Here is a 24294-nt window from a genome sequence, read left to right on the forward strand (position 1 = left end):
ATGTATGGGTAGAGCCAGCCACAGAGGTTCTTTATTACCTCATGTTCTTTATTACCTCATTTGATTCCCACACTAGTCCTGGAAGGCATATATTATTTTCATTTTATAGATTAATAGTTTGACTGTAAAGAAATGTAGCTGTAATGATTACTAGGTTTGTGCTTCTAAATAAGAGATAAGAGGTAAGACAAGATTTATGTCTTTAAATGTTTCTCAAATATTTGTTGATTGTCTCCATTCCCTTTATAATCCAATTGGCAAGTTCTTTGCCTCTTACTTTTTTCTAACATATATAATACATATGTATTCATTTTGAAAAATAAGAAAAAACAAGGAATCAAGAAAAAATTAAAGAAAATAAGAAAACTATATATGTATATAATATGCACACTTTTAAATGAGATAGTATATCTATAGGTTGCTTTTTAACTGCTTTATTACCTTCACAGTATGTAATAAACATCTTTTCATGCAAGTTGATGAAACTCCCCTGCTGACAGAAAAACTTGCAGACTAAGTCAAAATGAAATATCTAATCAGAAAAATGACAGAACACCACAGGTTCACAGTAAAGGGTACATCAAGAAAATACAACTTTGGGAAGCAGGGGGGTTATTATTATTAACCTTAGCATTCAAGGCATAAGGCAAAACTCATCATGATGGTCATGGTGAGGGGGATCTCCTATAAGTATGCGCAAACTGTACCTCAGCTGAAGTTCCCTAATTTTCCTCCTTAATTCTCTCATCTCCTCCATGAACCGTTCCATATCATCTGCATCTCCGTCTATCATTTGAAGGTTATAGACAAGCCTATTGGGCATGTCCTCTCTACCATCGTGGGCAGGTGGGGCCCAACCCGCTCTAATATTTCCTCTAGGCTCCTGGCCTTCTCCACCTCCCAAAGGGTGGGCTTCTTCTTCATTCTGCACTGGAGCCTGATCTTCTCCTTTGCTTTCCTGGGGGACACTTTCCATGTTGCGATTTTTTTTTCTTGCTTACTTTTCCTAGGGGATAAGAAGCAAGAAGGATGGAATGCGTTATAACAACAGAATTCAGAGCTGTCAGAAAAGGTTTTCCCATCTGAGAGATTTCGTGCGCCCTCTAGGGGACGCTCCAGACCCAGCCCTGCTACAAAGCTCACCATTTTCCCCATAAATTCTTCCTTAGGCCCGTGCTCACACATCCTGCACTTAACTAGGGCAGGAAAGGCAGTGAGTCCCCCAGGTTCTGTCCTGATCCCTGGTAATCCTACACCAAAGGGCCCCAGGCAGCCCCCTACCTGCAGGGATCAAAAGCCGTCTTCCTCTTTTAGCCTTGAAATCTGCTGCGCCAAGGAACCTGAAGACCTGCAGACAGAAATGCGACAATGGCCAGGACTGATTAGTTGATCAATATCAGAGGCACCAGCTTTGTTGTTGACTCAGGACTCCGCTAATCAAATGTTGCCACTTCCTCTTTCTCCTCCAGATCACGACTTCATTTTCTGCCCTGTGATGTGCTCCATAAATAGGCATTGTAACCAAAGATGATTATTCCAAACCAGTTTCCTCTCTTCTTTAGGCCCCTTCCCCCCCCCCCCCCCGTCTCATCCCTCCCGTCACCTAATTACCATATCTTGAATGCAAATGGCCAACTTGTTGGGCGGGGGAGTGAAAACCGCTTGCTGGATGGTGACGTTGTTTATTTATAAAGAATTTCAACGTGGCTGCGACGCAGCAGCCTTTCTAGAGTTCACCCTCCTTTCACTGCCCACCATTTTATGCATCAAAATGGACGAAGGGCAAAGAGGTAGTGTGGGAATTGCAAACCTGTGCCCGCTGAGATCTCAGGACTTTGTCTTGCTTACCCCAGGGACCACAAGCAGCGCCCAGGCTTACACCGACTTACAGGGGTCAGAAACAAGTTTCCTGCTCCCCAACTATATCCCTCAGTCGGAAAGCCCCCACTCGACTGCCTCCTGCGCCGAAGGGAAGTCTTCCCCTGACCTAATTCCTGTCCCTATCCTCTGCAGCAACGCCCATCCCCGCCCCTTTGCCCCCGTTTGCCGCAGCCCACCATTTCCCGCTCCAAAATGGACGCACGGTGGAGAACCGATACCAGAACAGAGGCCTAGAACCGTGACGGGGTCGACCATCCCCAGGGTCAACGGTTACGACCCCCTCCCATCGCCTTGCAATAATCAGGCTTTTTCCTCGCTCTCCCCTTCTCTGGCCCTTCCCTTCCAGACGCCGGATCGCCTACGAGATCACCACTCCTAGGACATCCCAACTGGTACCCATTCCTAACTGTTGGCCCCTCTGTCTCTTCCCACCAAGTCCTCCACTTCTTGCACCATATAAATGGGTATTGGGGACGGGGATAGGGAAAATCCAGCTGGAACCGCTCTGGTCTTAGCCTTCTGCCACCCCAGTCAGCGCCCACCAACCTGCTACGGATCAGGTTCAGCTTCTACAACTTCCTCCTTCCCTGGGCTACAGGCTCTCCCGCCTTCAAGGCAATAGTGAGCCAGCACACAGCCACAAACGACTACCAGACTGCAACTAGGAGGAGACACTAATCTACGCGTCAGCTGTAGGTCTCCTAAGGGCCACGTCACTGTGAACTCAGATAACCAATTATGGTTCATACCTGCATTGCGGCCAGAGAGTGGGGAGCGGGAGCGTGGGCGGGGCCACCTTTTTCTCCATCCCTGCCTTCTCCCCACAATAACACAGCCCCCCCCCCACCTTTTTCCTCCTGTTTAGTAGTCTTTAGGACCAAACAGGTCATAATATTTAGTACTTCGTATTTGCCTTTGCCCTGACTTCTGCTGGAGCCTTTAAATAATTACTTCTTTCTCTTCTATACCATTAAAAATGCCCTCTTCCCTCCACTCCCCTGCAAGAATACCCCAAAATTATCCCTAACATCGAAGCTAAGAAGTATGGAAAATACATAGGAAGTGACTTTTTTTTTTTTTTTACTTTATATATTTTTGAGAGGTTGAGGGAAGAAGGGCAGAGAGAGAGAGAGAGAGAGAGAGAGAGAGAGAGGGAGACAGAGAATCTCAAGCACTCTAATGCAGAGCCCAATGGGGGGCTCAAAAAGAATCAGGAGATCATGACCTGAGCCTAAATCAAGAGTGGGTCACTTAACTGACTACTGAGGCACCCCAGGAAGAGACATGTAAAAAAAACAAAAAACAAAAAACAAAAAAACTTTTATTTCCCTCTTTTTTTTTTTTTTTTATGGGGAAGGGTGGTTGTTTTTGTCTTGTTTCCCATTAGCATGCATTCAGTGTTTGGTTGTTATAATCAGACAATACAATTATTTTCAGCTGAAAAATAGGGTTTCAGTTGTAAAAACTTGGCAAGGCCTGCTTCTCCTGACAGCAATCCCCCCCCCCCCATTTAAGGACTTTGAATTATAAACCTAAGCTGATGGTTCCTCTTGTGAAGGGTCTCTTTGAGGTCTTTCCATGAGGTGAGACACTGAGTCTTGCTGGTAGATTTTCATATCCTTAGAACCTGTGACAAACTTATGGTCTCCTCTTAATTATATCAGTGCAACTTCACTTTACAAGACTCTAGCATGGCCTTCAAAATAGAACAACACTGAGGTCTTCCAACAATCCAGAACAATAATTTGAGAAAGTTATGCTGACAGCTGCAAAGTATTGTGAAGCTATAATATTAAAACATGTTATAACAGAATAAATATAGAACAAATGAAACAGTAGAGAAAGCCAATTATCAAGAAATATAGAGAAATTTTAGAGATCTGATTGAAATATTTTGAATTAGCAGTAAGAAGTTACATTACTGAAGGAATGGTGGTGGGATAATTGGTTATCTATTGGTTATCTATTGGTTAGCTATTTGGGAAAAAAATGAAGTGTCTTATTCCTGTTATATGCTTAAATACAGACATAAAATGTTTAGGTAAAAGGACATGAAACTATTGAAAATAGTATATACTAAATATTATTTTGTATATAGTCTTAGGATGAAAAAGTTCATTAAAACTATACTACCAGACATAGCCATGGCCAAAAGGCATTGGCACAATCCTGCTGGGACCCTCTCAGTCCAAAGTACCATGTAGAATGTGCCTCAGAATTATCCCAATTATTGATGGAAAACTGGGGTATTTATCCATAGATGTGGGTCATTTATTGGTAGATGTTACTCTGGAAATGTTAAAATCTCTGACCCTTCAAGATTGTCCTAAGCCTGGGTTGAGCAAGCTCCCAAGATGCCAGAAAACGTCCTCAGTAAAATTAGTAAAATTAAATACAGACAAAGAAATATACTATTCAGGGGTGCCTGGGTGGCTCAGTCGGTTGAGCGTCCAACTTCAGCTCAGGTCGTGATCTCACAGCTCGTGAGTTTGAGCCCCACGTCGGGCTCTGTGCTGACAGCTCAGAGCCTGGAGCCTGCTTCTGCTTCTGTGTCTCCCTCTCTCTCTCCCCCTAACCCACTCACATTCTGTCCCTGTCTCTCTCAAAAATAAATAAACATTAAAAAAAGAAATATACTATTCATATTTTATTCTAAATCAGTCCAAATATTTTCCTTTAAAATAAAGATAATACACATCCATTCCTATATTTATAGATATTTGTGCTGTTTGTAGTTTTAACCATAAGAAAGAATGTTGATTGAACTTCTTTGTACATAGTTTTTCTAATACTAATATGTATTAAATTAAATTCCTAGGATTGTCATTGCATATGACTATGGATGCTTTTAATTGTCATAGAAGTCAGCCTTGAAAATATTTTCTCAATTTGCCATGTACAGTGTATGAACATTCCTGTTTTCTCATGTGTATACCAACACTGAGTACTACCTGGTTTATTGTATTTTTAAAATTTTATTCAAGTTTGTTTTATTTTTTTCTTATTTCATTTATTTTATTTGACTTGTGGTGAGCTCAGGATAACATACAGAGAAGTTGAATCACTCTGTTGTACACCTGAAACTAAAGTAATATTGTGTATCAACTGTACTCATATAAAATTAAATTTGTTGGCAAGGTCATCAGGTAATGTTTCTAAGCCTGCCACATCATAACAAATAGCTCAGATTAAGATTCTTAGACTCTTCTCTGAAGATTCTAGTTTAATAAATTGAAGCCAGGCCTGGGAACCTGTGTTTAAGTTCCTTAAAAAAATTCTTAATATGAGGTAGGTTTAGGAATCATGTCACAGGCAAAAACACAAACTAAATAAAGAAAAACACCTTCCATTATTATATAAGTAGTATTTTTTTAAAGAACGTTGTTACAAAATAATTTCAAAGTTACAGAATGGTGTTGGAAGTAGCACAAAAAAACCCCACATATCCTTCACTGTATTCCCCACTGTTAACATTTTGCTACATTTGCTTTATTATTTTCTTTTCACCTAGAAGGACACATGATTTTTTTCTGAACCATTTGAGTTAGTTGAAGACTAAATGGTCATTTAAAATTATTTAGTTCAATTAATTTAATATAAAACTTTCTTAAATTATTTTATTTTTTTGCCTTTGGAGGTTTCTTTTATAAAATTTGAAATATATACATAAACGTGTAATATATAAAGATAAATATTTTAGTATATGGTCTTACTAAATGTTATTTACTCACTATTATATTCATATAATTTACTTATGCATCTATTTTAATGTAATAGCATATCATAAATTATTTTCAGGTTAGTAATAGTTTAAGCACTCTGTTTCTGATGTTTCAAGAGTGTTCAAATGATTATTTAACCAATCCCCAATTAATTAATATTGGTATAATTTCCATACATTTACAGTTACTGGTCTTGTTTCAGTAAATGTATATATGCAGATTGCCCTCAAAAAGATTGTCCACACCTTACCAACACATGTTGTAATCAATCACATTAATTTATGAAATACTGAATCATACAAAACAAGGTTGAGAGAATAAAGCATACATCCATGCTTTTATACTATATACAGTTTGAAAAAATATATAAAACACATACATACAAACACATACAGTCATTTTTATAATATTTTACATGTGTGTGTATATGCATATAAATACATATATATCCATACATAAACAAAGCATATAAATAAATATACATCCATACATAAACAAAAACACAACCTGCTTTTATTACAAATCATGTTTTTGAGATTCATCTATATTGGTTTATAGATAGATGTAAGTCTTTTTTACAGGAGTACAGTGTTCCATTGTATAATTGTATTGCTCGTTTTTTGTTTTCCTATTGACGCACAATTAGATTTTTCCTTTTTTTTCTGTTACAAGTATAGATTCAGGAAACATCCTTGTGCATGCCTCCTTTGTACTTCCTTCACTTGAATAGCAAAATTTCATATTTGTTCTGTTTGTTTATTATTTTTAGATTTTTTTTTTTTTGGTAAGTCTGATCTCCCAGGATTTTCCAAATCTTCCCTTTTTTGGGTGGCATTCTAGATATGCAAATTATACATAGGTACATTGGTTTGTCTTCTGGAGGTTTTAATTTAGTATGTTTGGAATGGAATGTGACAATTTGTAATTTAAGAAGGACCCCAGATAATTTTTAAGATCAGGCAAGTTTGGAACCCTTTAATGAGGTTTAAAAAATTATTTCTTTAGGGGCGCCTTGGTGGCTCAGTCAGTTATGCGTTCAACTTTGGCTCGGGTCATGATCTCACAGTAAGTGAGTTCAAGCCCCGGGTTCTGTGCTGACAGCTCAGAGCCTGGAACCTGCTTCAGATTCTGTGTCTCCCTCCGTCTGTGCCCCTCCCCCTCTGGCGCTCCGTCTCTCTCTGAAAAATAAATAAACATTAGGGGCCCTTGAGTGGCTCAGTCAGTTAAGTGTCCCACTTCAGCTCAGGTCAGGATCTCATGGTTCTTGGGTTCAATTGGTAGATCTCGTTAGTTCCATCCCCCCGTCAGGCTCTGTGCTGACAGCTCAGAGCCTGGAGCCTGCTTTGGATTTTGTGTCTCCCTCTCTGTCTGCCCCTCCCCCGCTCGTGCTCTGTCTCTCTCAAAAATACATAAACATTAAAAAAATAAAAAATAAAGAAATAAACATTAATTTTTTAAAAAATTTGCTGATTTATGTAATTTGCTGATTTATGTTCTTTAATTTTTGGTATAGTTCAGCATCTATTCTTAGATATCTTTATTGCCCTTAATGATTGTGTTTTACAAAATACAGTAATAAAGATATATATAATATAGAAAGTAAACGAGTTTGCTATATATGTTTCAGAAAGTTTATTTTGTATGTATTTCTGCATAGGAATACTTTCTTAGCTCAAGCAAGGAGGAAATACACTTAAAATTGTTCTTTAATATTTAGGATGTTACTTAGCTTCTCAACCGAGTAGCACTTAAGCACAAAATTTTAGGTTGAAGGGAAAAGTTTCAAAGTGAATACATTTTTTTCTAAGTTTTCCATAAAAGCAAACAATCTATTTTGGTAAGCCTTGAAATTGGTACAGACACACACACACACACACACACACACACACACACACACACACACATTCCTCATTGATCTGTAATTTCTACTTCTTCTATTTTTGTCTGTTCTTTTAAAAATATTTTTAAAATCTTAATAATTGAGTTATTTTTCAAAAATAAAACAATCCAGTTTGATGTATATTATTGGAATTCATTTTCGATGCATATGCTAATGTAAAGGAAAATTTTATTAAATCTGGGCAGAATTACATCATAAATGTGAGTTTCTCCTTTAAGGATGGTACAAAATTATGCTTAACAGAAAAATGAAAGTTTGAAGAAGAATGAAGTTTTAGAGTCACTACATTTTTACGATTTACTCTGAACAAGAAACTTTTGTTCACCACTCAACTAAGTTTTTTTAAAAAAATGAATACAAATGTTTTCTAATGCTAAAAGTTGCAAAAATTTCATGGGCATAAATGATTATTTGTCCTTTTGTTATTTTAAATGTTTTAAAACATTTGAAACATTGTAATATAGCATGAGTAATACAGTAATGATTAGTTGGAAAATTATTGTTTCAAAAATTTTATCAGCTGATGTAACATCCCTTTTTTAAGCTTAGTAAGACTTTGTTAAATAAAGCTTTGTACTAAAATGTTACTAAAACTCAGTTTTTCTTGATAATATTAGTAAGAATGGTTTAAGATAAATATCCCTTCTGTAGTAGAAATAAAGATAATTCAAATGGCTTTTCTAATCTTAGACACATTAGGAATGCTGTTTGCTTTATTAAACTATGTTAATAAAAATAACACATTATATATATTCACATATTTCAATTGAATCATATATACTATAGTGAGACTTGCTTTTTTTTTTTTTAACCTAACAGTATATTTGGACATAGTTCCATGTAATAAATACAGTAAAACCTATATTAGTTTCTATTCTTGTGAAACCAAGTACCACAAACTTGGAAGCAGATACAACAAAATTTACTAGAGGTCATATCAGGCACAGCATGGCTAGGTTCTCTTCTCAGAGAATCACAAGGCTGAAGTCAAGGTGTTGGCTTGCTGTGTCCTTATCTAGTGGCAAACCTAGGGAAAATCTGCTTTTAAACACTGTCTTGTTATTGGCAGAATTCAGTTCCTTGAGGATGTAGGACTGAGGTCCCGATTTTCTTACTAGCTATACCCAAGGACAGCTCTTAGCAACTAGAGGTTGTTTTCATATTTTATGATATGGTCCCCTTAATCCCAACAAGAGAGAACCACCGTTACTTTAAGTCTCTCTAACACTTAGAATTTCTCTAACTTCCACTTTTGCTACTAGCTGGAGAAAATTGTCTACTTTTGAATGGCACATGTGATTAAGTCAAATCCACCCAGATAATATCAACATTATAGGGTCAATTCATTTGGGATTTCAATTACATGTGCAAAATTGAATCACAGAAGTACTTTGATTAGCATTTGATTGAATAACCAGGGGCCTATAATCTCGTGTGTGTGTGTGGGGGGGTGCAGCTTAGAATTCCCTCTGTATCACTATCTAAATCATTTTTCTTTTTAAATTGAGGTAAAAGTTACCTATGTAAAATTCAACATTTTAGCCACTTGAAAGTGCATGATTCAGTGGCACTTAGTACATTCACAGTGTTTTGTAACCATCACCTCTATCTAGGTCCAGAAAATTTTCACAACCCCAAAAGAAAACTCCACGTCTATTAAGTAATCAATCCCCTGTGCTCCCCCCACGCAACTTCTGGCAACCACTAATCTGCATTCTGTATTTATAGATTTTCATATTCTTGATATTTAATATAAATAGAATCATGTAATTAATGACCTTTTGTGTGTGGTTTCTTTCACTTTACATAATGTTTACATAAGTTTCACCCATGTTGTAACACATATTAGTACTTCATTCTTCCTTATACTGTATGGATATGCCCCATTTTCTTTATTGATGCAGGAGCTGATGGACATTTGGATTGTTTCTATCTGCTGACTATTGTGAATAGTGCTGCTAAGAAAATCTGTATACAAATTCTTGTTCAACACCTGTTTTCAATTTTTTTTCTAGTATATATCTAGGAATGGTATTGCTGGGTCATGTGGTAATTCCACATTGAAGTTTTTGTCAAGATATTTGATTTCTAGTTACTATTTTGTTTACTTCTGATATAATATTTGTTATTTCCTTATTTCTGCTCATTTTTGGTTTAGTGTGCTCCTCTTTTTGAATGTACATGTTTAGAGCTATTCTCTTCCCTTTGAGCACTGCTTTTGCTGCATTACATGAGATTGCTATGTTGTGTTCTTGTTTTCATTTTTTTTTTTCAAAGTATTTTCTAATTGCCCTTGTTATTTCTTCTTTGGCCCATTGGTTTTGTGAGTGCATTTAAATTTCTTCATATTTGTAAATTTTTCAGGTTTCCTTCTCTTATTGATTTATAATTTCATCCAATGTTATTGGAGAAGATATTTTTGTATGATTTTAATATTTTTTAAAGTATTGAGATTTGTTTGTATCCTAATATATGGTCTATCCTGGGGTATGTTCCATGTGTACTTGAGAATAATGTGTATTCTTGTGCTTTGGGGTTAGAATTAGATATGAAGTTAGACATTCTATGTATGTCTGTTTGGCCTAGTTGGCTTATATTGTTGTTCAAGTCCTATATTATCAATCTTTTGCATTATTGTGCTATCCATTAATGGAAGTGGAGTATTGAATTCTTTATTATTTTAGAACAATTTATTCAATTATCAGTTTTCCCTTCTTATATTTTGGGACTCTGTTGCTAGGTGTGCATATGTTTATAATTATTATATATTCTTGATGGATTATCCCTTTTAAGAAATGAAATGATATTTGTCTTTCTATGACTTACTTCTCTTAACATAATACTCTCTAGCTCCATCCATGTCATTGCAAATGGGAAGATTTTGTTTTTTTTTATGGGTAATACTCCGTTGTTCATACATACCACATTTTCTTTATCCATTCATCAGCTTATGGACACTTGAGTTGTTTCGATAATTTGACTATTGTAGATAATGATGCTATAAACATTGGGGTGCATGCATCCTTTTGAATTAGTATTTTTGTATTCTTTGGGTAAATGCCTAGTGCTGCAATTCCTGGATTGTGGGGTAGTTCTATTTTTAACTTTTTGAGGAAACTTCATAGTTTTCCAGAGTGGCTGCACCAGTTTGCATTCCAACACTACAAGAGGGTTCCCCTTTCTCCACATCCTCTCCAACACCTGTTGTTTCCTGTGGTGTTGATTTTAGCCATTCTGACAAATGTGAGGTGACATCTCATTATGGTTTTGATTTGTATTCCCTGATGATGAGTGATGTTGAGCATCTTTTCACGTGTCTGTTGGCCATCTGTGTATCTCCGTTGGAGAAATGTCCACTCATGTCTTCTGCCAATTTTTAATTGGATTATTTGTTTTTTGGGACTTGAGTTTTATAAGTTCCTTATATATTTTGGAAACTATCCCTTTAACAGATATGTCAATTGCAAACATCTTCTTACATTCCACAGGTTGTCTTTTAACTTTGTTGGTTGTTTCCTTCTATGTTCAGAAGCTTTTTATTTTGATGAAGTCCCAATAGTTTATTTTTGCTTTCTTAACCCTTACTTCAGTAGGCACATCTAGAAAGAAGTTACTACAGCCAATGTCAAAGAGGCTACTGCTTGTGTTATCCTCTAGGATTTTTATGGATTCATGTCCCACATTTAGGTCTTCAATACATTGTGAGTTTATTTTTGTGTATAGTGTAAGAGAGTGGTCCAGTTTTATTCTTTTTTTTTATTTCTAAAGAGGTTACTATTGGGATTACAATTAGTATCTTCAATTTGTAACAATCTAACTTGAATCAATACCAACTTAGTTTCAATAGTTTATATAAATTTTCTTTCCATACAATTTTATCCCTTCCTCTCTATGTATTTATTGCCACAAATACACCTTTTACATTTTGTTTCCATTAACATAGATTTATAATTATTGTTTTATGTCTTTGTCTTTTAAACCACATAGAGAAAGAAGGAGGAGTTACAAACCAAAAATATAATACAATGTTAACTTTTATTTTTATCTATGTAGTTACCTCAACTGATGACCTATGGTTTTGTGTCAAGATTTCTAGTGTACAAGGATAAGGTGTACAGTATTTTATAGGTTTAGTGATCTAGTGGGTAGGTATTCAGGATAAAAGATGAAAGTCATGTGAGACGTGATAAGGTCACCATGAAATTCCTACTTTTGTAACTCTTAGAAATATTTACTATATGCTTTTTGATAAATAATTCAAATAATAAAATGTATGTGAAGTAACAATATAGGAATGGCCTTCCTCACTTCCGCTGCCTCCATTAGTCAAAGAACACTCTTTGCAAAAGTCCTGTTAGCCAGGTAACAACCCTGTTTCTGTCAGACTCCAGGTATGACATCTGGGTTAGTCACACTGTCTCTAATGCTCCCTAGAAACAATATATTTCCTCACTCATCAGGTCTTATTTACAACTTATTTACAACTATCTAGGATAACAATGAAGTAATGAGAGTGCTAGGGGCTGCTCAGGTTTGAGTGGTGAGGCAGGGCCTTTTGGTGTGGTCCTGCTGGTTCATGACTGGAGAGAGTAATCAAGGATATACAACATATAACATCACTTATAGAACAAACAGCATCATTCGCTACTTTGAAAAGGAATAGGGATTTTTGGTAGGACAAGTACACAAAACAACTGGCTTCTTGGGTGGATGAACATTAGCCCGATAGGATAAGCTTTAGCTTCCTGCACAAGCTGTACTTCTCACCTTAGTCCAGGCCAGAAAAAAAAAAAAAAAGAGTAGGATGACAATGACAATCCAGTGGCTCCTTTCAAAGTTTTTGTTTTAGAACCATGGATCACTTCATGAAAGCCTCTTCTGGGACCTTGATCATAGTCTACAGGAAGTGAAGGGAGAGTGTTGGGAGATCCTGAGTGCCAGGAGCCCTGAGTTTCATCCCAAAACCAACCAACCTCTGTGTTCTTGGCCTAAATTCCCAGATAAAACCTTAAGCAGAGAAAGAACTCATGTAGCTCTAATATAGTCCCAGTGATAGTCGTGAGGCATCTGGAAGGGTTGGTTGAAGGACAGACAACATCTATTAGGACCTAAGTGTCAACAGTCTGACCGTTAAGTGTCATTCCCTAGCCTATGTGACAAAAATATGCCTTTAAATTTGCCATAGGGGCGCCTGGGTGGCTCAGTAAGTTAAGTGTCCTACTTTGGCTCAGGTCATGATCTATAGTTCGTGAGTTTGACCCCCACATAGGGTTCTGTGCTGACAGCTTGGAGCCTGGAGCCTGCTTCTGATTCTGTGTCTCCCTCTCTCTCTGCCCCTCCCCTTCTCATGCTCTGTCTCCCTCTCTGTCTCTCAAAAGATAAATAATAAACATTATTTTTTTTAATTGTCATGAAATATGCCCCGGAATGAGTACTGAGGCACAGTGTGTATTGGGGAAAAAAAAAGTCTTGTTTATCTAAATGTCAGTGATTGAACAGGGTCCATGGAATTCAGGAAATTACTGTTCACCTGTTCAAAGTGCAAAGTTGAGCATAGACCTAGAGAAGGGTGTCAGTTCTGGCTTGAAGAAGTTATTCTGTGTCTATTCAGGGCTGGTGCTCCTCATAATAAGCTCATCATTAGAGATATTTGACTTCACACCACTGTGGGAGCTGAGTAAGTAGTTTCTGTAAGGCTGTCTTCTTCACATCTGATGCTGAAGCTTTATCACCAAAGTGCAGGCAGTCAGAAAGAGAAGTTGCTGTAAATGTGGGGAGAACAATAACAAGCTATAATGCATAAGCACAAGCTGGAGCCCTTGAGGACAGAATATGTTCTCAGAGCCTCTGTAGTTAATGGCATGGGTGTTATGCAGAATCTGAGGTCCTTCAACACATATCAAGTACACATACCAGACAGAAGAGTCAGAAAAGCAAAGAGGATCCAGAGGAAATTTGGAACAGCTGCAGGCTTGACCAATGTCTCATGCCATTGAGGTGAGCCAGCCAATAAGCAATGTCTGTGAACTATAAAAATGGTGATGTATGGAATTGTTGTATCACTATAAGTGTACACCTGAAAATATAACACTGTATGTTAACTCTACTGAAATTAAAATTAAAAAAATTATGGAGTGTCAGGGCATCTGGTTGGTTCGGTTGGTTAAGCATCTGACTTTGACTCAGGTCATGATCTCGCAGTTCATGAGTTCAAGCCCCACTTTGGGGCTGACAGCTTGGAGCCTGGAACCTGCTTCAGATTCTGTGTCTCCGTCTCTCTCTGTTCCTCCTCTGCTTTCTCTCTCTCTCTTCTCTCTCTCTCTCTCTCTCTCTCTCTCTCTATATCTCTCTCCCAAAAATAAATAAAGGTTAAAAAGTTTTTTTAAAATGATGGAGTGTCTTCACTTCCACCCTCAAAATCTCACATAGTAATCTCTCTTGTGACTCATTCTAACCTCAGACATCCAGGTAAGTGAATCCTAGAAAATTTAGTCCATTCTACTCAAGTTGACACATTTAAAATATCCACAATATGATTCCACTTATGAAACACTCTGGTGAAGGCAAAGATATAAGGGATAGAAAACTACTCAGTGGTTGCCAGCAGATAGGTGTGGATAGAAGTTGTGACTACAAAGTGGCCTGGGGAAATGTTTTGACCTGATGGAACTGTTCTATATCCTATCATCCCCACTGAAATGAAGGTGACCATGTCAAGAGCAGGATCTCTCATCTCATCTTTGGCTTACACAATTCAACCACTTTGTAACACTTCAAAGATGAAGATGCCCTCCTCACCAGTATGTTCCTCCGTGCTGTGGGGAAAGGCATGTTTTCTGAGTCCCTAAAATCAGTTGCTTGGTCCAACCTCATATTGACTTAAAAGACATTTTAATTCAAGTGACCACAGGTGATAACTTTGGCAACTATTTTTACCATTGAATTCCACAAAATACCAATATTTCATCCTCTAATGTCAATTGGATCCTTAATATCTGCAGATCCACCTAGGCCAGATAACCATCCCAGATCCCCCTTCAGGGCTTTTTGCCTATAACCAATTTTAGTGTCAGTAACTTTATTAATCAGTGTTCCCTCTTGTCAATGCTAGAATTAATTCTGGCTATTTTATAAAAATGAGATATCTTTAATAAAATATATTACATAGCTTATAAAACAGCTGTGAAGGCCAGGAAACTAGGCTTAGATGCTGCCCAGCCAGGGCATGCTATGGGACTGTTATAAGGAAACATCACTCTTTGTCCACTACTTGACATGTATGGCAGAAACTGAATTCTAGACACTCTGCCATGTTTGTTTCACAAAAAAACAGATCTCTCCCAACATACATAGCTGACCCATGTCCTTAAGCCATATGTGTCTCCCACATAATTCAGTTACACCTCCAAGTCTCAGGATGGTGTATATGCTTGATACAACCAACATCAAATTTAGGAGTCTAGCTGCAAGAGGCTCTGGCACACATGCACGTACACACACACACACACACACACATATTTATATATGTCTCCTTTCTTCTTTTTAGCTTTTTAGACTTTATAGAATGGGAAATCAAATAAGAGTGTTAGGGTCATTTCCAAGTGAGCTAACAGTATATTTCAAATTCCTTATTATTTTATTTTTTGCTATTGTTGATGGCATATTCACAGTGAGAATCGTATTTTGCATTTGTTGTAATTGTTTTGTGCACAGTAGTCTTACATACAGCAAACTTACTAATATATATAATTAAATATACTTCTTATATAGATTCTCTTGGATTTGTATATGAAAACAATCATATTAACAGTTTTGTATCTTTTCACTTGTATACACTTAATAATGTGTCTATGTATTTATTTTGTCCGACTACACTGGTTAGGGCGCTCAGTACCACATTGAACAAAAATGGTTATATGAGTCATTCTCTTTCTTTTCTACTTTTAAAGAGAGTATTTTTAATTTTATGATTAAGTATGGTGTTTACTGTAGTTTCTTTAATGTCCATTTATCATTTTAAAGAATAACCTTTTATTCCTGGTTTGCTGGTTTATTGTTGTTTGTTAATTGTTTTTTGTTTTCTATTAATAATATTGTTGTTTAACTTTATTGTATACCTTTTTTCTGGAAGTGTTTTTGAGAAAATTATCTTTTTTCCTATTTATTTTATGAATGTGGCAAATTACATTATAGACTTGCCAATGTTAAGCCAGCATTGCATATTTAGGGTAAGCACAGCTTTGTCATGCTATACTGTTTTAGCCATTGATGGATTTAGTGTATCATTATTTTATTTAGAATTTTGCATTTATATAACTAATTGATATTGGCTAGTAATTTTGGCTTTTCACACATTCCATTTCTGTAATACTTTTTTTAAGTTTATTTATTTATTTTGAGAGAGAGAGAGCAATATAATGTGAGAGTTGGGGGGGGGGTGGGCAGAGAGAGAGGGAGGAGAGAATCCCAGGCAGGTTCCACGCTCAGCACAGAACACGATGCAGGGCTTGATCCCATGACCACGAAATGATGACCTGAGCCAAAATCAAGAGTCAGACTCTCAACCGACTGAACCACCCAGGTGTCCCTGGAATACTCTTAATATTAATAATATTCTGTTTATTTTTGACTCATTTGGAAAAGTTACATTTTTTCCAGAAATGTAACCATTCCATCTTAACTTCTACATTTTCGAATATTTTTTCATAATATCCTCTTATTTCTTAAATCTTTGTTGTAACTGCAAACATGGCAACTTCTTCATCACAAAAGAAACTTATTCATGGGTTTTCTCTAATTTTCTTTATCCGTGTTGCCAGAGGGTTCTTTATTATCCTATCTCTCTAAAGTGCTGACAACTAGAATTCTGTTGAACTCTTCATATCTGTTATCAGTTTCACTAATTTCTGCTTTTATTTTTATTAATTTTCCTTGACAATATGGAAAAACATGGCATTATTTTTATTAATTAAATCATTAATAGTCTTTCCATCTATCATCAAGTTTTATTCTTAATTTTTATCCTTGAATATAACAGACACAGAAATATCCAATACATTCATTTTATTTATTTTTCTTTTTTGGAAGAGAGCTGTGGCTTATCAATGCTGAAGTTTTCAGCCAAGGCTGTCATGTCTGTTCATTTGCTATATATATATAGTAAAGACTTTAAGAGAATAGCATACAATGTAGAAAGGAGTATAAAAATACCACTGACCTTTATTTTTATTATTATTTTTTTAAACTTTTATTCAGTTTTGAGAGACAGAGATAGAGCACGAACGGGGGAGGGACAGAGAGAAAGGGAGACACCGAATCCAAAGCAGACTCCAGGCTCTGAGCTGTCAGATGACAGTCCAATGCGGGGCTCGAACTCAGGAAGCCTGAAATCATGACCTGAGCTGAAGTGAGACGCTTAACCGACTGAGCCACCAGGTGCCCCGAAATACCACTGACTTTAAATTCATACCTATTTATATTGAAATACTGGTCCTGTTACTTATTACCTGTGTGATTTTTTTTTCTTTTTAAAAAATGTTTATTTTTGAGAGAGAAAGAGGAATTTATTTTATTTATTTATTTTTATTTATATATGAAATTTGTCAAATTGGTTTCCATACAACACCCAGTGCTCATCCCAAAAGGTGCCCTCCTCAATACCCATCACCCACCCTCTCCTCCCTCCCACCCCCCATCAACCCTCAATTTGTTCTCAGTTCTCAACAGTCTCTTATGCTTTGGCTCTCTCCCACTCTAACCTCTTTTTTTTTTTCTTCCCCTCCCCCATGGGTTCCTGTTAAGTTTCTCAGGATCCACATAAGAGTGAAACCATATGGGATCTGTCTTTCTCTGTATGGCTTATTTCACTTAGCATCACACTCTCCAGTTCCATCCACGTTGCTACAAAAGGCCATATTTCATTTTTTCTCATTGCCACGTAGTATTCCATAGTGTATATAAACCACAATTTCTTTATCCATTCATCAGTTGATGGACATTTAGGCTCTTTCCATAATTTGGCTATTGTTGAGAGTGCTGCTATGAACATTGGGGTACAAGTGCCCCTATGCATCAGTACTCCTGTGTCCCTTGGATAAATTCCTAGCAGTGCTATTGCTGGGTCATAGGGTAGGTCTATTTTTAATTTTCTGAGGAACCTCCACACTGCTTTCCAGAGCGGCTGCACCAATTTGCATTCCCACCAACAGTGCAAGAGGGTTCGCGTTTCTCCACATCCTCTCCAGCATCTATAGTCTCCTGATTTGTTCATTTTGGCCACTCTGACTGGCGTGAGGTGATACCTGAGTGTGGTTTTGATTTGTATTTCCCTGATAAGGAGCGACGCTGAACATCTTTTCATGTGCCTGTTGGCCATCCGGATGTCTTCTTTAGAGAAGTGTCTATTCATGTTTTCTGCCCATTTCTTCACTGGGTTATTTGCTTTTCGGGTGTGGAGTTTGGTGAGCTCTTTATAGATTTTGGATACTAGCCCTTTGTCCGATATGTCATTTGCAAATATCTTTTCCCATTCCGTTGGTTGCCTTTTAGTTTTGTTGGTTGTTTCCTTTGCTGTGCAGAAGCTTTTTATCTTCATAAGGTCCCAGTAATTCACTTTTGCTTTTAATTCCCTTGCCTTTGGGGATGTGTCGAGTAAGAGATTGCTACGGCTGAGGTCAGAGAGGTCTTTTCCTGCTTTCTCCTCTAAGGTTTTGATGGTTTCCTGTCTCACATTCAGGTCCTTTATCCATTTGGAGTTTATTTTTGTGAATGGTGTGAGAAAGTGGTCTAGTTTCAACCTTCTGCATGTTGCTGTCCAGTTCTCCCAGCACCATTTGTTAAAGAGACTGTCTTTTTTCCATTGGATGTTCTTTCCTGCTTTGTCAAAGATTAGCTGGCCATACGTTTGTGGGTCTAGTTCTGGGGTTTCTATTCTATTCCATCGGTCTATGTGTCTGTTTTTGTGCCAATACCATGCTGTCTTGATGATGACAGCAAAAGTCTGCTAGAACTGATACATGAATTCAGCAAAGTTGCAGGATACAAAATCAATGTACAGAAATCAGTTGCATTCTTATACACTAACAATGAAGCAACAGAAAGACAAATAAAGAAACTGATCCCATTCACAATTGCACCAAGAAGCATAAAATACCTAGGAATAAATCTAACCAAAGATGTAAAGGATCTGTATGCTGAAAACTATAGAAAGCTTATGAAGGTAATTGAAGAAGATTTAAAGAAATGGAAAGACATTCCCTGCTCATGGATTGGAAGAATAAATATTGTCAAAATGTCAATACCACCCAAAGCTATCTACACATTCAATGCAATCCCAATCAAAATTGCACCAGCATTCTTCTCGAAACTAGAACAAGCAATCCTAAAATTCATATGGAACCACAAAAGGCCCCGAATAGCCAAAGTAATTTTGAAGAAGACCAAAGCAGGAGGCATCACAATCCCAGACTTTAGCCTCTACTACCTGTGTGATTTTATGCAAGTACTCCATCTATCTGAGTTTCAGTTCCATCGTGCATTAGTTGGTGGTGTCGTTTGCCAAGTGTTCACATTTCTGCCCTGTTCCAGGAACTTGGTGGATGCGCTTTTCCTCAACCCCCTTTTTAAGAGGCACTAGTACATGTGACTAGTTCTGGTTAATAGGCTCAGAGAGACATGTATTTGTGGGCGAGAACATATGGTTGTTGGTTTGAGAAACTCCCTCCACTCCAGTGCCCTCTTCCCCTTAGGCAAAGCGATTGACAATTTTCTAGATGGTTTCTGCTCTATCAGTTTGAATGTCCAAGGCATTCCAATAAGAATCGCTCAGACTTGGGGCGCCTAGGTGGCGCAGTCGGTTAAGCGTCCGACTTCAGCCAGGTCAGGATCTCACGGTCCATGAGTTCGAGCCCCGTGTCAGGCTCTGGGCTGATGGCTCAGAGCCTGGAGCCTGTTTCCGATTCTGTGTCTCCCTCTCTCTCTGCCCCTCCCCCGTTCATGCTCTGTCTCTCTCTGTCCCAAAAATAAATAAACGTTGAAAAAAAATTAAAAAAAAAAAGAAACAAACAAAAAAGAATCGCTCAGACTCCCAACATCCACCAGCTTGTGGTGGATGTGCATTTGCCATGCACATTTAGTAAGAGTGAGGAATAAGCCACTGATATGGGGATTGCCTATTTCCACAGACTAACCCCTGAGTCTCATGACTCACACATCTATAAATTCAAATAATACCCTCTCAAGATTTTTCTGAGGGTTAAATGAGTTAACTTATATGATGAAGTTATTACAGTGTTTGGCATATAATAGGGACACAAAATATGGCAGCTATAATTACTAAATAATAAAATCAAAACGGCTTTTAAAAAGTGTGGCATATTTGTATAAAATTAGATATATAGCATCTGCTCATCCTGACAGGTAAGTTGTTTTTTGTTTTCAAAAGTAGAGCATGGAATACTACGTGGCAATGAGAAAAAATGAAATATGGCCTTTTGTAGCAACGTGGATGGAACTGGAGAGTGTGATGCTAAGTGAAATAAGCCATACAGAGAAAGACAGATACCATATGGTTTCACTCTTATGTGGATCCTGAGAAACTTGACAGGAACCCATGGGGGAGGGGAAGGAAAAAAAAAAAAAAGAGGTTAGAGTGGGAGAGAGCCAAAGCATAAGAGACTGTTGAGAACTGAGAGCAAACTGAGGGTTGATGGGGGGGTGGGAGGGAGGAGAGGGTGGGTGATGGGTATTGAGGAGGGCACCTTTTGGGATGAGCACTGGGTGTTGTATGGAAACCAATTTGACAATAAATTTCATATATAAATAAAAAAAAAGTAGAGCATTTTTGTTGCTGTAGATAAGACATACTAATACCTATTTATGCACTTTTTTTTAACTTTTTTAAATTTTAAGTTTTTATTTAAATTCTAGTTGGTTTACATACAGTGTTATATTAGTTTCAGGTGTCCAATATAGTGATTCAACACTTCTATACATCACCCTGTGCTTATAATGACAAGTGCATTCCTTAATTTCCATCACCTATTTTACCTATCTACCCACTCCCTCCCCTCTGGTAACCATCAGTTTTTTCAGTATAGTTAAGAGTCTGTTCCTTGGTTTTTCTCTCTCTTATTTTTCCATTTGCCTGTTTGATTTGTTTGTTAAATTCCACATATGAGTGAAATCATATGGGATTTGACTTTTTCTGACTGATATATTTTGCTTAGCATTATATTCTGCAGCTCCATCCATGTCCTTGTACATACATACACACACACACCACTTCTTTATGCATTAATCTGTCAGTGAACACTGGGCTGTTTCTATACCTTGCCTATTGTAAATAATGCTGCATCTCTGAATAAGTGTTCTTGTAATCTTTGAGTAAATACCCAGTAGTGCAATTGCTGGATCATAAGATAGTTCTATTTTTAACTTTTTGAGGAACCTCTATACTATTTTCCACAGTGGCTGCTCCATTTTGTTTTCCCTCAACAGTGCATGAGTGTTCCTTTTTCTCCACATCTTCACCAACACCTGATGTCTCTGTTGATTTTAGCCATTCTGACAGGTGTGAGGTGATAGCTTATTGTAGTTTTCATTTGCATTTCACTGATAATAAGTGATCTTGAACAATTTTTCTTGTGTCTATTGGCCATCAGTATGTCTCCTTTGGGAAAATGTCTTTTTATGTCTTCTTCCCATTTTCAATTTGGATTATTTGCTATTTTGGGTGTTGAGTTTCATAAGTTCTTTATATATTGGACACTAACCCATTATTTGATATGTCATTAGCAAATATTTTCTCCCATTCCATAGATTGCCTTTCAGTTTTGTTGATTGTTTCCTTCACTGTGCATAAGCTTTTTATTTTGATGTAGTCCCAAGAGTTTTTGTTTTTGTTTTCCTTGCCTCAGGATACATCTCTAGAACAATGCAGCTATGGCCAATGTTAAACAAGTTATTACCTGTGCTCTCTTCTAGGATTTTTATGACTTCATGTCTGACACATAAGTCTTTAATCCATTCTGAGCTTATTTTTGTGTGTGGTGTAAGACAGTGGTCCAGTTTCATTCTTTTGCATGTTGCTGTCATTTTCTAAACACCATTTATTGAAGAGACTGTCTTTTCCCCATTGGATATTCTTTCCTGCTTTGTTGATGATTAATTGACCATATAGTTTTGGGTTTATTTCTGGCTTTTATAGTCTGTCTCATTAATATATGCATCTATTTTTGCCAGTACCATACTGCTTTGATCACTACAACTGTGTAATATAACCCTAAGTCTGGAATTGTGATGCCTCCAGCTCTACTTCTTTTTTTCAAACTTGCTTTGACTACTTGAGGCCTTTTGTGTTTCCCTACAAATTTTAGGATTGTTTGCTCTTGTGAAAAATGATGTTGGTATTTTGATAGGGATTACATTAAATGTAATGTAAATGGGTAGTATAAACATTTAAAAAATATTTGTTCCTCCAATCCGTAAGTATGGAAGTCTTTCCACTTCTTTGCATCTTCAATTACTTTCATAAGTGTTTTATAGTTTTTAGATTAAAGGTCTTTCACCTCTTTAATTTGCTTTATTCCTAGGAATCTTATTGGTTTTAGTGAAATTGGAAATTGGATTGTTTTAATTACTCTTTCTGCTGATAGAAACGGTGATAGAAGTGAAACAGCTTTCTGTACATTGGTTTTGTATCCTGCAACTTTACTGAATTCTTTTATTGGTTGTAGCGTTTTTTTTTTTTTTAGCAGTCTTTCAGGTTTTTTATATACAGTATCATGTCATCTGCAAATAGTGAAAGTTTTCCTTCTTCCTTACTGGTTGGGATGCCTTTTATTTCTCTTTGTTGACTGATTGTTGTTGCTACGACTTCCAACACTATATTCAATAAAAGTGGTGAGAGTGAGCATCCTTGTCTTGTTCTTGAACCTAGGGGAAAACCCCTCAGTTTTTTTCCCCTTGAGGATGATGTTACCTGTGAGTTTTTCATATATGGCCTTTATTATGTTGAGGTATGTTCCCTCTAAACCTACTTTTTTGAGGGTTCTTATAAAGAATGGATGTTATGCTTTGCCAAATGCCTTTTCTGTGTCTGTGGCAATGATAATGTGGTTCTTATCCTTTCTATTATTGATGTTATGTATCACATTGATTGATTTGTGAATATTGAGCTACTCTTGCAATATAGAAATAAATCCCACTTCATCATAGTGAATGATTTTTTTAAATGCATTGTTGAATTTGGTTTGCTAGTATTTTGTTTAGAAGTTTTGCATCTATGTTCATCAGGAATATTGGCCTTTAGTTCTCTTTTTTAGTGGGTGTCTTTACCTTGTGTTCATATGAGTGTAATGCTGGCCTCATAGAATGAACTTGGAAGTTTTTCATCATTTTCTCTTTTTTGGAATAGTTTGAGAAGAATAGGTACTAACTCTTCTTTAAATGTTTGGTAGAATTCCTTTGTGATGCCATCTGGTCCTGCATTTTATTTGTTGGAAAATTTTTGATTACTGATTTAATCTTTTGCTGGTTATCAGTCTGTTCAAATTTTCTATTTCTTCCTGTTTCAGTTTTGGTACTTTATAGGCCTCTAGGAATTTATCCATTCCTTGTAGTTTGTCCAATTTGTTGGCATACAGCTTTTCATAGTATTCTCTTACAATTGTTTGTATTTCTGTGGCTTTGGTTATAATTTTGCCTCTCTCATTTGTGATTTTATTTACATGAGTCCTTTCTCTTTTTTTCTTGATAAGTATGGCTACAAGTTTATCAATTTTATTGATGTTTTTCAAAGAACCATCTTCTGATTTCATTAATCTGTTTTATTGCTTTTTTTGTAGTTTATATATCAGTTATTTCTGCTCTAGTCTATTATTTTCTTCCTTCTCCTGGTTTTAGGTTTGTTTGCTGTTCTTTTTCTAGCTCCTTTAAGTGTAAGATTAGGTTGTTTATTTGAGATTTTTCATGCTTCTGGAGGTCGGCCTGTATTGTGATATGCTTCCCTCTTAGAACTGCTTTTGCTTCATCCTTGAGGTTTTGGAGCATGGTGTTTTCATTTTCATTTGTTTCTACATAATTTTTTTATTTCTTCTTTTATTTCCTTGTTGGCTGTTCATTGTTTAGTATCATGTTATTTAACCTCCAGGTACTTGTGGTCTTTCCAGATTTTTTTTTGCAGTTGACTTCTAGTTTCATAGTGTTGTGGTCAGAAAATATGTATGGTATGATTTTGATCTTCTTGAATTTGTTGAGTTTTTTTTTTTATGGGTTAATATGTGATCTCTTCTGGAGAATGCTCCATATGCACTTCAAAAGAATGTGTATTCTGTTGTTTTAGGATGGAATGTTCTGAATATATCTGTTAAATCCATCTGTTCGAATGTGTTATTCAAACCCATTATTTCCTTGTTGATTTTCTGTTTAGATGATCTTTCCATTGATATAAGCAGGGTGTTACTATTATTGTATTATTATAGTTTCTTTCTTTTTCTTATTAACAGTTTTATGTATCTAGGTGCTTCATGTTGGGTGAAAAAATATTTACAATTGTTCTATTTGCTTTTTTTTTTTTTTTTACATTTTTTTGAAGAACACCTATCCTGTTAAGGAAGGCACTTTTCAGGATAAGCCCTAGGAGTCATATGTAAGTGATTAGTAACTGGGTTCTACTCCTGAAGCCAAGACTACACTGTATGTTAACTAACTTGAATTTAAATAAAAAAAAAATGTTGTATCTTCCTGATGGATTGTTCCCTTTATTATTATATAGCGTTCTTCTTTGTCTCT

At 36.6% G+C, this 24294-nt stretch overlaps 1 protein-coding gene and 1 long non-coding RNA gene across 3 annotated transcripts; one reads left to right on the top strand and one right to left on the bottom strand.

Moving 5' to 3' along the window:
- Nucleotides 1–418: 418 nt before the first annotated feature.
- On the bottom strand, nt 419–2572 carry BEX5 (brain expressed X-linked 5). Of its 2 annotated transcripts, none has more exons than XM_040467163.1 (3): nt 2428–2572; nt 1282–1348; nt 419–1006 (listed from the first exon to the last, which is right to left on the bottom strand). In XM_040467163.1, the coding sequence occupies exon 3, from the start codon at nt 974–976 to the stop codon at nt 635–637; it is 342 nt and encodes a 113-aa protein (XP_040323097.1). In that variant the 5' UTR covers nt 977–1006; nt 1282–1348; nt 2428–2572; the 3' UTR covers nt 419–634. The 2 variants fall into 2 exon arrangements, with proteins under 2 accessions (XP_040323097.1, XP_040323099.1); XM_040467165.1 differs by lacking the exon at nt 2428–2572 and adding an exon at nt 1849–1978.
- Nucleotides 2573–20227: 17655 nt separating this feature from the next.
- Nucleotides 20228–24234, top strand: LOC121024866 (uncharacterized). The gene is made up of 2 exons (XR_005787835.1): nt 20228–20280; nt 24143–24234. It is a non-coding gene; the product is annotated as an uncharacterized LOC121024866 (long non-coding RNA).
- Nucleotides 24235–24294: the final 60 nt, after the last annotated feature.

Source organism: Herpailurus yagouaroundi, unplaced genomic scaffold (assembly GCF_014898765.1).
Source record: "Herpailurus yagouaroundi ecotype Mexico unplaced genomic scaffold, PumYag 67235, whole genome shotgun sequence".
NCBI classification, from domain to species: domain Eukaryota; kingdom Metazoa; phylum Chordata; class Mammalia; order Carnivora; family Felidae; genus Herpailurus; species Herpailurus yagouaroundi.

Coding starts and splice junctions, on each gene's coding strand:
- BEX5 (XM_040467163.1), bottom strand. CDS start 976: ATGGAAAGTGTCCCCCAGGAAAGCAAAGGAGAAGATCAGGCTCCAGTG.